The sequence below is a fragment of the Carcharodon carcharias genome, chromosome 21 (genome assembly GCF_017639515.1).
Source record: "Carcharodon carcharias isolate sCarCar2 chromosome 21, sCarCar2.pri, whole genome shotgun sequence".
Classification (NCBI taxonomy): domain Eukaryota; kingdom Metazoa; phylum Chordata; class Chondrichthyes; order Lamniformes; family Lamnidae; genus Carcharodon; species Carcharodon carcharias.
This window is the reverse complement of record NC_054487.1, coordinates 68,873,768-68,888,380: the sequence shown is the minus strand read 5'-3', so window position 1 is coordinate 68,888,380 and position 14,613 is coordinate 68,873,768. Positions and strand designations below refer to the sequence as shown.

The 14,613-nt window shown below is 40.7% G+C and overlaps 1 protein-coding gene across 6 annotated transcripts in view; it reads right to left on the bottom strand.

The window, feature by feature from the left end:
* Window positions 1–14,613, bottom strand: part of LOC121293421 (zinc finger C3H1 domain-containing protein-like) — an 80,518-nt gene that overhangs the window by 64,541 nt on the left and 1,364 nt on the right. For all 6 annotated transcript variants that reach the window (XR_005946511.1, XR_005946513.1, XR_005946512.1 and 3 more), the window contains exons 2-6: window positions 10,581–10,985; window positions 10,433–10,503; window positions 10,058–10,292; window positions 8,136–8,371; window positions 2,690–2,810 (exon numbers count right to left, since the gene is read on the bottom strand). Coding sequence is in view for 2 of the 6 variants with exons in the window: in XM_041216499.1 (XP_041072433.1) it covers window positions 2,690–2,810; window positions 8,136–8,371; window positions 10,058–10,292; window positions 10,433–10,503; window positions 10,581–10,985 (1,068 nt within the window). In the remaining 4 variants the exon portion in view is untranslated. The remainder of the gene's footprint in view (window positions 1–2,689; window positions 2,811–8,135; window positions 8,372–10,057; window positions 10,293–10,432; window positions 10,504–10,580; window positions 10,986–14,613) is intronic.

Sequence of the window (14,613 nt, the reverse complement as noted above, 5' to 3'; positions counted from 1 at the left end):
CTTGTGGAAATGAAGTCCCTCTTTCACATTGGGGACACCCTTCATCATGTCGTGTGGCACAACTACCATGCTAAGTGGGATAGATTTTGAACAGATCTAGCAACTCAAGGCTGGGCGCCCATGAGACACTGTGGGCCATCTACGGCAGGAGAATTGTACCGAAACACAATCTGTAACCTCATGGCCCCGCATATCCCCCATTCTACCATTATCATTAAGCCTGGGGATCCACCCTGGTTCAATGAAGAGTGCAGGAGGGCATGCCAGGAGCAGCACCAAGTATATCTAAAAATGAGGTGTCAACCTGGGAAACATACAACACAGGCCTACTTGGATACCAAACAGCATAAGCAGCAAATGATAGACAGAGCTAAGCGATCCCACAACCAAAGGATCAGATCTAAGCTCTGCAGAGTCCTGCCATATCCAGTCATGAATGGTGGAGGACAATTAAACAACTCACTGGAGGAGGCGGCTCCACAAAAATCCCCATGCTCAATGATGGGGGAGCCCTGAACATCAGAGCAAAAGATAAGGCTGAAGCATTTGCAACAATCTTCAGCCAGAAGTGCCGAGTGGATGATCCATCACTGCCTCCTCCGGGAGTCCCCAGTATCACAGATGCATCTTCAGCCAATTCGATTCACTCCACAATATCAAGAAACGGCTGAGGGCACTAGATACTGCAAAGGCTATGGGCCCTAAAAATAGTGCTGAAGACTTGTGCTCCAGAGCTTGCTGCACCCCTAGCCAAGCTGTTCCAGTGCAGCTACAACATTGGCATCTACCCAGCTATGTGCAAAATTGCCCAGTTACGCCCTGCAAGAAATGACAGGACAAATCTAACCCAGCCAATTACCGCCCCATCAGTCTACTCTTGATCATCATTAAAGTAATGAAAGAGGTAATCAACGGTGCTGACAGCACTTTCTTAGCAATAACCTGCTCACTGATGCTCAGTTTGAGTTCTACCAAGGCTACTCAGCTCCTGACCTCATTACAGTCTTGGTTCAAACTTGGACAAAAGAGCTGAACTCCCAAGGTGAGGTGAGAGTGACTGCCCTTGACATTAAGGCCACATTTGACTGAGTGTGGCATCAAGGAACCCTAGCAAAACTGGAGTCAATGGGAATCAGGGGGAAAACTGTCCGTTGGCTGGAGTCATACCTAGCACAAAGGAAAATGTTTGTGATTGTTAGAGATCAGTCATCTCAGCTCCAAGATACCACTGCAGGATTTCCTCAGGGTAGAGTCCTCAGTCCAACCATCTTCAGCTACTTCATCAATGACCTCCCTTCCATCATAAGGTCAGAAGTGGGGATGGTTGCACAATGCGCAGCACCATTCTCGACTACTCAGATACTGAAGCAGTCCATGTCCAAATGCAGCAAGACCTGGATAATATCCAGGCCTGGGCTGAGAAGTGACAAGTAACATTTGCGCCACAGAAGTGCCAGGCAATGATCACCTCCAACAAGAGAGAATCTAACTACCGCCCCTCAACATTCAATGGCATTACCATCATTGAATCCCCCATCAACAACATTCTAGGGGTTACCATTGACCAGAAACTGAACTGGACTAGCCATATAAATACTGTGGCTGAGCAGGTCAGAGGCTAGGAATCCTGCGACGAGTAACTCACCTCCCGACTCCCCAAAGTCTGTTCACTATCTACAAGGCACAAGGGTGTGATGGAATACCCCCACTTGCCTGGAAGAATGCAGCTCCAACAACTCAAGAAGCTTGACACTGTCCAGGACAAAGCAGCCTGCTTGATTGGCACCCCATCCACAAACATTCACTCCCTCCACCACCGACGCACAGTAGCAGCAGTGCACACCATTTACAAGATGCACTGCAGGAATTCACCAAGGCTCCTTTGACAACACCTTCCAAACCCACGACCACTACCATCTAGAATGACAAGGGCATCAGATACATGGGAACACCACCACCTGGAAGTTTCCCTCCAAGTCACTCACCATCCTGACTTGAAATATACCGCCGTTCCTTCAAGATCGTGGGGCAAAATCCTGGAACTCGCTTCCTAACAGCACTGTGGGTGTACCCACACCACATGGACTACAGCGGTTCAAGGCAGCAGCTCACTGCCACCTCCTCAAGGGCAACTAGGAATGGGCATTAAATGCTGTCCCAGCCAGCGAAGCTCACATCCCGTGAATGAATAAAAAAAAAACTGCTCAATGTCACTTCTCTGGTGATACTAAATTTTCCCGAGTTCCTGCCTCCCTTCCATTTCCTGATTTACAGCTATTTCTGGGATATTACTGGTGTTCTCTGTAGTGAAAACCGATGCAAAATACCTGTTCAATTCACCTTCCATCTCCTTACTTTCCATTATTAATTCCCCAGACTCACTTTTGTTCGGACCAATGCTCACTTTGTTAACTATTTTCTCATGGAAAAGTTTCTATAGAAACTCTTTGTACCCGTCTTTATATTTCCAACTAGCTTCCTCTTGTGTTAATTTTTCCCTCCTTAATCTCTTTGTCATTCCTTGCTGTCCTTGATATTCTGTCCAATCTTCTGACCTACACCCCATCTATGCCCAAGTTTTCATCTACTCAAAATCTGAGCCAACAATTTGACAAAAAAAAAAATGGCATGGAACATCAATTTAGTGTCAAGATCTTAATGCAGTTTACAGATCATAGGTGATGCTTACCTGGTGAATTGGTTTCACTATCTGTTTCCATAGCAACCTCCTCATAATTATCATACTGGTACAAGTTTCCAGACTCTTCCATTGGCTTCTCCTGTGATTTTTTGATATCTGCATCTGTTGACTAAAAATAATCCAAATGAAAATTATGGTGTACAAATCCCTTCAACACAAATCTGCATTTAGATTTAGCTTAATGTACTATGGGACAACAACTTATTAATCTATATTTGTTTCAGATTTTATTTTTACAGCATACAAAACTGTATATCCAGTAGACTGTGAAAATAACGCATACAAATTCCAGTGCTCAGGTTGGTGGAGAGCTGTGGATATTTTGGACATGACCATGGCTTTCAATTAAGCTGAGCACTTACAAATGAAAGTAAGAGGACAGGTACGTCTTGCTATCGGTCAATTATACGGCTTGTTTCTCAGAACATCAAGAAGTGATGCTGAACTTTGAAGTCAGCAGCGAAACAATGGTGCTGGCTGTTGACCTCAAAAAAAGCCGCTCATCAAGATCGAGTGATCTCTGTGACATGGATTTCCCCTTTCCTGACAGCATTTAAATCTTACATCAAGTTAAGGTATCCAGCAGCAGTGATGCCAGTCAGCAGGATAAGCAACCAATCACATAGAAGTATTCTCACAGATAGCAAACTTGTAAGTCAAAAGCACTGAATCTTTTTACTTTTAATTTTCAAGTAGCAAAATAAATGGTTGATTGTTCTTAATATTTTTGCCTCTATGTTAATCCAAATGTTTAAAAAGTTATTTTAAAAGTGTGTAATTTTATAATAATGGAGAGATTTGACATTTCACAATATAAAATTTGCTTTTCAGGGCCAGTGAGGATGTTTAGCAGTCATTATGCAGCTAGTATGCAATTAAAACCCCAGTTACACCTTACTCACCAAGGTATAACTTGTTAAAAAGTTTTTTTTTAAAAAAACAGCAATTTTACCACGATGGAAGTAGAAGTTTTCATCAATTTACAGCCTGCTTAGGGATTGCAGTATGGGGGTGCCTCAACAGCTTGCCCTCTGGTTAAGCGTAGAATCACTGACTGCAGCTTGTGGATTTCTGCGTTATTCTGCACATGCGCAGATTCCTGAAGCTGCTGTCAGTTTCAGTGGATAAACAAAACAAAAAACAAAAGGACAGTTTTGCTGCCAGTACAATCACAAAAACAGGGCCAAAATTTCATGCATTCACTTTCTGTAAAAAGGCACTTTCATTTCTCAAACACTATGATATACATCACTGGATAGAATCTGCTGCCTGGATAGCAAGCTAAAATTACTTAGCAGCTGCTCTTTAAGAAACAGCCCAATTTTCATTTCTGATCCACACCACCAGCTTTACACCCAGTTTGAAAATCTATTCATATGTATAAATAGTGTACAATTATTTGAAACAATGGTCAAATTTAATAAGGATTTTGCATGTTGCTACTCAATTAGATTCAAGTGTCTAACTAGCAATCAGATGTAGGATTATTTAATGGAGAGGAGCACAGTTAACGTTTTGAGTCCCAATGACCCTTCAACAGAACTAAGTAAAAATAGAAGAGGGGTGAAATATAAACTGGTTTAAGGGGGGGGTGCTCTCATGCCCACATGTCCGTCCTTGGCTTGCTGCATTGTTCCAGTGAAGCTCAACGCAAACTGGAGGAACAGCACCTCATCTTCCGACTAGGCACTTTATAGCCTTCCAGACTGAATATTGAGTTAAACAATTTTAGATCATGAACTCTCTCCTCCATCCCCACCCCCTTTCCGCTTCCTCTCCCTTTTTTCCCCCCAATAATTTATATAGATTTTTATTTTCCACCTGCTTCCATTATTTTTAAATGCATTTCCACCATTGTTTTATCTCTACCTTTTAGCTTTTTTCGATTCCTTCACCCCACCCCCACTAGGGCTATCTGTACCTTGCTTGTCCTGCTTTCTACCCTTAATTAGCACATTCCTTAGATAATATCACCACTTTCAACACCTCTCTGTCCTTTTGTCTGTGACATCTTTTGGTTATCTCCACCTATCACTGGCCCTCTATCCAGCTCTACTTGTTCCACCCACACCCCCTCCCCTTTAACCAGCTTATATTTCACCCCTCTTCTATTTTTACTTAGTTCTGTTGAAGGGTCATTCAGACTCAAAACGTTAACTGTGCTCCTCTCCGCAGATGCTGTCAGACCTGCTGAGTTTTTCCAGGTATTTTTTTTGTTTTGGATTTCCAGCATCCGCAGTTTTTTTACTTTTATCTTAGGATTATTTAATATTTGACAGCTTAATGATGATGTCTCAAAATGCAAGCTTCCTCTTCCTCCCAGTTTCTGAACCACTGGCTTACACAATCTAAAAGTACTTTGCATTTTCTCTCCCTATTTCTTTAATCACCTCCAACCCCACAGCTCTTCAAGATATGTCCATTAATTTAATTCTGGCATCTTCAGCATGCCTAATTTTAATCACTCTATCATTGGTGGTCGTGCCTCCTGTTGCCTAGGCCCCAAGCTCTGGAATTCCCTCCCTAGACCTTTCCATCCCTCCACCTCACTTCCCTCCTTTAAGGCACTCTTTAGAACTCCTTACGACCAGGCACCTAGGGAAGAAGTCTGGAGATATTCCACAATTCATGGGAGTCCCTGAGAAGTATGTAAGGCTATTACAGGCATGAACATGGAATGCCAGACGAGAGTAAGATGCAGCGTGAAGGGAGTGAGAGTTTCAAAGCCAATGCTGGATTACATCAAAGATCAGCATTGAGCCCCTTCCAGTTCTAACTGAAAGTGAGACGGGAAATGCCATGGTCAATGATGCTTGCACATGACATTGAGCTATGTGGTGGGGTTGATGAGAACATGAGTGAAGATCTGGAGGAAAGCACTGGAAGACAGGGATATGAAGATTAGTGCACCAAAGATCAATTGTATAAATTATCAGTTTGATCCTCAAGAAGAAAAACAGAATGAAACTAACGATATGAGTGAAGACTTGGAGTAAGCGAGTAGCTTCAAGTACCGTAGATATTGACATACAGGTCGACCTTTGAAGCCTTGGAAAATCCCTCCAAAAGTAGGGGTCGAATTAGCGAATAAAGTGAACCGCTGCCATCAATGTGGGCGGTCGCCACCTTTATTTTCCACGCAGCGTCTGCTATATGGGCATGTCTTAAACTCCAGTGCATCTCTGTGATACAGTCTGCACTGTCTACCTGATCCCTTGCACCCAGTTATAAAGGTACTGTTAAGTTATACATCTATTTATGGGGTGAAAAAGAAAGGCTGACTACTAATGTGTGATTGGAAAGTGTGGCTGACTTATACACGGAATATATGCAAAAAACATGATTTCTGGGGCCCCCCCCCCCAAAAAAAAGGGGCCATCTTACACACCACAATCTACAGTGCCAGGGGTTAGTGGTGGCAGAAGATGGAAGTATGAAAATTAAGCAGATTAGCTCTTGTTGGAGTAACTGGAAGTAGTGCAGGAGAGTTTTATGGGCTAGAAAAGTATTGCTCAAACTGAAAGGAATAATCTACAAGACATTTGTGAAACTAGCCTTGCTATTTCATGCAGAAACTTGGGCATCAAGAGAGTAACATTGGCTGAATACTAGTGAGATATGGATGCTGAGATGGGTGTGTAGATTAATGAGAAAAGACAAAATCAGGAATCAGCACATCAGGGGGGTCAATAAAGATTGTGGGAGCACAGAAGGAAGTAGCCAAGGAAAGATAAAATGGTCATCCATTGCGGAGAGAGGGAGGAAATGTGGTGAGACGTGTGATGGAAATGGAACCAACGGGAAGAAACGGAAGGCCTAAGACCAGATGGGAAGATGAAGTGGCGAGAGACTTAAACACAGTAGAATTGGAACAGGAATGAGTGACTGACAGAAGGAGATGGAGAAGGATGATCAACCAGCATTGTCGTGATCCCAAGTAAAATAAGAGAAACCAAAAACAGAAAGAAAGACAGGCAATCCTTAAAACATATCTCTGAGAAGGATTTCGGCCACCTGACCCTCTTTTTTAATTGATTAATGTGATGAGGGCATGGCTGGAAAAGCCATTCCATCCCAAATTGCTCAAGAAGGTGGTAGTGAGTTGACTTCTTGAATGGCTGCACCTGCAGTGCCACGGCTGCACTCACAGCGCTATTAGGGAGGGAATTCCAGGATTTTTCCAATATCTCAAGTGGCTGGGTGTCATATTTTGTTTTATAATGCTCCTATGAAGCACCTTGGAATGCTTTATTGCATTAAGGCTGCTATAAAAATAAGCTGTTGTTATTTAACTTGTTGGTTTTGTTGAAATATCATTGACCCGAACATTAATTCCACTTTTCTTTCCATTGATGCTGCCTGGCCTGTTCAGTATTTCTAGCATTTTGCTTTTATTTCAGATTTCCAGCTTCTGCATAATTTTGTTTCCATATAAACTATTGTTTTCCACCACACCACAATTCATATGATGTACATGACTGCAACAAAATTTGGTTCATTCCTAAACCAATCATATCCTGGGATAGAGGCAGTGATGACAAACCTAGTCTATGCACTTAAAATTTCTACCAAATATATCTGCTTTTACTTTCAATGCAATGTACAAAATTACAACCAATTCTCAACAGGAACTCCACAACCAGGGTAATGCTCTGGGGACCCAGGTTCATATCCCACTATGAATAAAAATCTGGAATTAAAAGTCTAATGATGACCACAAAACCGTTGCTGACTGTCATGAAAACCCATCTGGTTCACTAATGTCCTTTAGAGAAAGAAATCTGCTGTCCCACATGTGACTCCAGACCCACAGCTCTTGAATGCTCTCTGAACAAGAGCAATTAGGGATCGGAAATACATGCTGGCCTAGCCAGCGACGACCACATCCCATGAACAAATGTAAAAAAAAATTTGACTACACTAAAGACTGCACAATTTTCAAACAAGGTAGATTTGAGTCTGAGAAGGTGGATAGTTTTACACTAACCTGGCTGCATACCATACATGTTAATAGAACAAACATATAAACTACAATACCATTTAGGATACTGGAGATGGATTGACAATGCATTTTTTAGGTTTCACTTTCGATCTGATTGACTTCAGCATTCAATTTGTACAAGTCGTTAACGCTGGATTTAATGGTACAGGGAAGTCAGATTTGTATTTTCCAATTACACAACTGATAATTTGAAACTGAATTGACCATTGCACAAAATCCAATCGCAGTTTACATTTGCCACATTTTCCTGAAAGAGCAATTCATTTGTGAGCCAACAAAAAATTGGGATTAATGTTACTTCTGCACCTGGTTAAACCTGAAGTAATAAGCATCCCAAACAACAGTGTACAGCATTCATGGCACACAAATAGAAGAAAAGTTTATCAAAATCACCCCAGGATAAAATAAATGGTACAAGCCGTCAAGTCTCACCTTGCTACCTGGCCTCCTTTTCCCTCCTACAAGTTTCATAAAGCGATTGTACTGCTCCTCCTGATTGGAGAGGTCACGAATTTTTCTGATTTCATCCTCGCGTTTTTTTCGCTCTTCCTCTTCTAGTTGTTTTTTCTCCTCCTCTTCCCTTCTTTGCTTTTCCTGCTCTTTTTGCTGCTGCAGTTTTTTCCACGCTCGAGTTTTCTGCCTTCGCAAAACCTGCTTTGTAGCAACAGCTAAAGAAAATAGTTAGAACAAAGGAGCAGTGGTGTAAATGCAGCATATCAAGTTTATATAGGCAGCTTCCATTATAAATATGGATAAGAATTTACAATGAAAATTGAAAAGCATGGCTAATGGATGTTTTAATATGGGGAATGATGTTGGGGGGGGGGGGCGGCGCAGTGGCATAGTGGTATTGTCACTGGACTAGTAATCCAGAGACCCAGGGTAATGCTCTGGGTGTCCAGGTTCTAATCTCACCATGGCAGATGGTGAAATTCGAATTCAATAAAATACCCAGAATTAAAAGTCTGATGATGACCTCAAAACCATTGTCGATTGTTATAAAAACCCACCTGGTTCACTAATGTCCTTTAGGGAAAGAGACCTACCTGGCCTACATACAATGTGGTTGACTCTTAACTGGTCTCTGAACAGGGGTAGTTAGGATGGGCAAATGTTAGTCTAGCCAGTGAAATTAAAAAAATCCACTCACCCCATTCAAATTATCCTTGCCTTCAAGTCTTCTAATCTCACCACCCCTTTGTCCTCCCTAAACCACTAAAAACTCTCCTACTTGTTCAGTTCCTTGGCTCTAATGCCTCTAAATGGGATTGCTACCTTGAACTCCTTGCCACCAAAAACGAAAATCCTGCTATCCCTGCCAACCCTACTTGCTCTGGGGCACCCCTGAATAAAACTCTCCAAAGAGTTTACTTACAATTGCACTTTCAAATGCAATCCAAACTGCCTAGCATTTGGTAATCCACAGTATTTCTGTAGTTGTCAATCCAGTTAACAATTCCCTCTCCCCCGCCTTTGTTTTCATGTCTCTAGCAAACCTGAATTTGCTCATTCTGCCCAGTCTCCAAATACAAGCCCTATCTTCACTTCCTCAAAGGGAACAGGCTGGAGTGATTTTGGTACATAGCTGGTTTAGTTATCTATCACCAAATCTGGCTGGACCACATCAAGCACTATTGGGCTCTATTCCTCAAATAATGCAGTCTTTACCCACATGCAGCAAACCCAGGCAACATTCAAGATTGGAATGATAAGGGGCAAGTAACATTCATGTCACACAAGTTACCAGGCAATCATCTCCAACAGAAGAAAATCTAACTGTCTCCTTTTTACATTCAATGGCACTACCATCATTAACACCCCAATGACATTCTGGGGATCTCCAGTGACAAGAAACATACCTGGACCAGCCACGTAAAAACTGGCTACAAGAGCAGATCACAAGCTGGGCATGATGTCGCAAGGAACTCACCTCCTTACACTCCAAAGCCTCTCCACTATCTTCAAGACATGTCAGGAGTGTGTTGGAACACTCTCCACTTGGATGGATTAAGTACAGCTCGAACAACACTCAAGGAGCTCAACAATGTCCAGGACAAAGCAACCAACTTATTTGGCACCTCAACCAGCAGCTTGAAACTTTGTCCCTCCACCACCAGCAGGTTCCCGGCCAAGTCACACACCATCCTGACTTGGGTGCATATCAGTTGCTAGGTCAAAATCCTAGAACTTCCAACCTAACAGCAATTTGGGGGGGGGGTGCGCTATACCCACTGACTGCAGTAGTTCAATGCTCTACTCTTTAGATTGAAGAAGTTGTATGTTCCATCAACATTGGCAAAACATGTTTTTCCAATTCAAAACAAAGCATCTATTTCCACAAATCTCAGTATTACCTGCACTAAGAGATTTCTTGACCACATGCGCATTAGGGCTACTTCTGATTTTCTGCTGAGATATTTTCGGTTTAGTCAGCTTCTCCTTGCTCTCCTTCATCACACATTGCTCCTTTTGTTGCCACTTCCTACTAGCAGACTGCAATGCAAGGAGGCGCAACTGGAGTTCTGACAGCTCTTCCTCTTCCTCCTTCTCCTCCTCCTCCACATCATCATCCTCCACTTTGACAATGTCCTGTTAAACGTTACAAAATTAATTTCCCTGCAATAATACCAGTTATATTCTACCTCTAAAGTGATGCAACTCGGATAGCACAAATAGCAATCTCCAATTACAGACAAACTTTCACACAAATATACCGAACATTTATTTACCTTAAAAGGAGATTCCACCAACAACCCTTTACTATTTGAACTAGAATGGTCTGGGTCTTTACTTTCACAATCTGAAAGAAAATGCAATGGAGTTACTAACAAGTTGTAACATTTATCATTCATAAATCATTTAATGTGTTCTAGGTACCTTGTTTATTTGTTGCAGGCTCTAAAAGCTCTGATTTATGGCAGTCTTTGACCTGGCTGCTTTGATCCATCTCAGCTGGTGCACGTAGCTTTTGTCTTAGAGGTTTTATTTCAAATGCCTGAAAAGCTTTCACCTGAGGTTTTTCTGTGGATAACAACTGTGAATTGTTCTTTTCAATACTGTTGGCGTCTATACTCATGTTCCCAGATACAACACCTGCTTCCTCTTCCAGCAAGTTTTCTCCCTTGGTAGTTTGAGACATCTTTTCTTCTCTATTAAGACATTCCAGTTCCAGCTGAATCTCCTTATACTTCCTAAGCAGGTCTTCAAATGTTTCATCCATGTCATCCTCATTTCTGTAGTAGTGAGCTGGTCTTCTTGATGGTGACCGCCCAAAGAATTTTGCTGAGTTAAGTGTAAAGGAAACATAACATTTTCAATGTCCAATAACTAAATACTTAAACCTCTGACATGTCCCTGTAAAATGGAGCAGTCACATTTTATATATTATCCTGTGATCAGCATTTATACACATACCTATATATTTATAAACAAGCAATGGAGATATATGATGTTAAGTTCCTCATAGTACACCCTCAGTTTGGTCAATTCATGAACTCTGCAGTAACCCAGGAGGCAGGGATATCAAGAAACTCAGTAACCTGACTGAGGGATGGTACCATACACATTCAGACTAGGCTGTTTTTGCTAAGGGATAAGAGGGCAAGAGAAAAGAAAACAGCTAGAAATAAGAAGCAGCTGTTGAAAGTGACCCAAATTAAAAATAGATGACTTAACTGAAAAAACACTACAATGTTTTCATAAGCAAAAAAAACTTTGTACTAGCCATTAAGTGGTTCTCAAACTGTTTTACTTGAAGAATCTTTTCAAATAGAGTAATCACAGACCTCCAATCTAAATGCTTTTTAATACTCATAATACAAAGGTGCTGCATGTAAAGGATGTTTGAATTTTGCTTTAAAAAACAAGCAATTGATTATAGTAGCAAATTGAGTACTATTTCAGACAAACTAGAGATAAAGAATAAGTCTGACTCCATAAAACATTCTAATGCATGCCAACTGAACTGTTTTCAATGTGATTAAAGAATGTCTGTTAATAGCATACATGCCTAATCAGTTCACAGACCACATACAATGCAAACAGCTATTGATCAAATTAGTTGCAACAGCAGCCTCAACATATTTTGATGTTTAACGGGCTCAAAGCCAGTTACTATTTTATAGTTCAAAGAAAAAGCTTTCTATAAACAAACGAGTTTCTTTCTCTCCTAATACATGAGTCCTCACTTGAACAGGACATTCTCAATTATGTTACAGGCCTGTGCAAACTCAGCCCACTTTCTCAGATACTTAATCCAGTAATTTACATTGTTGGAACATGGAAGATATATAAACCAGCATTTCCATAATTAAAAGCATAAAACCAAGAGATTGCTATGACCAGAAATTGCTTTTAAAACTCAGCTGACCAGGCACTGTAATGGAATTTGTTCACTTTGAGTCCAAATTAAATGTACTGAACTATCACAACTGTAGCTGGCTGCTGTCTTTACCCTTCAAAAGTACATGCAAGGTTCACTGCTGAAAACCAAGACAGCTAAGATGCGCAACAGTGCAAATGTATTCAGGAGCTTCGGGTGTAGAATTTGTCAGCTCCTCATGCAGGACTGACACTAACTACCTTGAATTTGTACAAAAAACCCAGAAAATGCTGGAAAAACATTAGGTCTGACAGCTTCTGTGAATCTGTGTTTCTCTCTCCATTGAAGCTGTCAGACCTGAGTTTTTCCTTCATTTTCTGTTTTTGTTTCAGAATGTCAGCATCTGCAGTATTTTGCTTTTAACTTGAATTTATACAAAGTGGGCAGCTTGCCCTCTTCCTCTTCCATTTATCCCTTGTGTTTTTCTCATCTACGAGAGATAATTTCACAGACCCCCGAAAAGTCTCAACAGACCCCAGCTTGAGAATCACTAGCCTATAATGCCATAGGTACAATCCTTCAATCACAATATCTGATTGATTACAAAGAGGTAACCACGTACATACATGCACACAATTCAAGAACATACTTTTAAAAAAAAACCTTTACTGAAAAGCGAAACCAGTCAATACACAAAGCTGTTCATCTATAAAAAGGACTTGTGTGACCAAACAATTTGCAATGGAAACTTTAACAAAATAGTGAAACAAATTTGGCATATTTGCCTAAGGTACACCACTACAAATGCTTTAAAATCTCAAGGTCCAAACTCTCTCTGGGATAGGCTTCCGTCAAATCAAATATCCTATCATTAAGTCAGTTTACACGCAAAACTTCCCAGGATGCCCGACTGTAAAATGTATTGAAAACTAACTAGTTTCCAATCTGGTATTACAGGATAATAAAAACAAGCTGCCCCAAAACAGGATGAGGATTCACACCCAATCAACCAGTGACTCATTGCTAAATAGTGGAGAGAAGCATCACAACAAGGAACTTAAAAAAAGAGTAATATTTATCCACAACAATTCAACATATTTTTGAGTAATTATTGAGCACTGGGCAGCCAAACTAACTGAATGAGGTATTTGAAATCAAATGAACCAAGTTAATTGCGAGGAAATTATGGTACAAGTGGTTTATGCCATTCTTGCACTGTCAAAACACAATTCAAGAACATACTTTTAAAAAAAAACCTTACTGAAAAGCGAAACCAGTCAATACACAAAGCTGTTCATCTATAAAAAGGACTTGCGTGACGAAACAAGTTTAGCACTTCACCAAGACCCTCCCAGGAACATTTATAAAAAAAATAGCTCCACACCTATCAAAATTAATTTATGAAACAATGCTATTTGAGTTGCTGCTGCCACTTAGGCCATCACAAATGTTTCTGGTGGGCTCAGGGTTCAATTCCTTATTCCCGATTTGCAGCATTTTGTACAGAGGTTGGGTTTGTCCTATCCGGCAGGTTGCAAAATAGGTGACGAATGATCACTGTCAGATACTGCCAGCAAAATACTCAAAAGACAGATCAACCCATTATTTACTGGGTCAAAAGATTTCCGCCACCTCTTCTTTCAAAAGCACCAGATAAACTGACAAAAGCACATTTCCCAGAATTTCACACCAAAGTGACTATGTGCTTGGTACAATGAATGGCCAATACTGCATGGCCATTCTGATCCATTTTTGTGCATTTCCGAAACAAACATTTTATGCCAGTTTCACAAAATCAAGCATCTGATTGAGAATAATTGCATCAGAAATGTGCATCAGCTGCAAGATATTCTACGTACTGACAAACTACTGGCCAATTGTAGCGCTTAAAGGGATACTGAAGGAAAATTAATCAAAGCCATGGAAAAAGAGGATTGTCACTTTCACCGAGTTTAATAAATGGGGAAAAATGGATTCCTAGTGTGAAAAAAGTGATCGCACTGGGTTTGACAAGATAGATTGTTAGAAATGAAACGAATCAGGCACCTGAATACAACAATGAGCGGCTTTGTTTTCATACCATTCCAATTGAAATGGCGAGTTAATTACGAAGTAAGAAAGCTACTTACAGTCAAGTAAAGTAAAAGTATAAATATTAATACAATGAAAAGGGGAAACTAGTATGAATTGTTTAGCTCTTCATACTTCTGTGGAGATGTTAAAGAACTTGTCACATTCTGTATTTGATCCTGGTAACTTTGCTGACACTGATAACACCACTGCAGCATATTCGAGTTAATTCTCAAGTAAAATTTGGCAAATTTGCCACTCGAGGATTGGGGAGCAAAACAGTCTAATTTATGACATCGGTCACAAATTGCAGTGAATTCCAGGTTATTGCTTCCTTTGCAACTTGAAAAGAGAAACATTAGGCTAATCTTTCAGTGCCTTCATTAGAACTGTCAAATGACGGTTTGATACAAGGAACCAGGTTTCCATAAAAGGAATTAACACAATAGACTAAATCCAAATTACAAAATCATCCACGATGTTTATTCAGCCAATAAGATTCTAAGGCTGACATTGGAA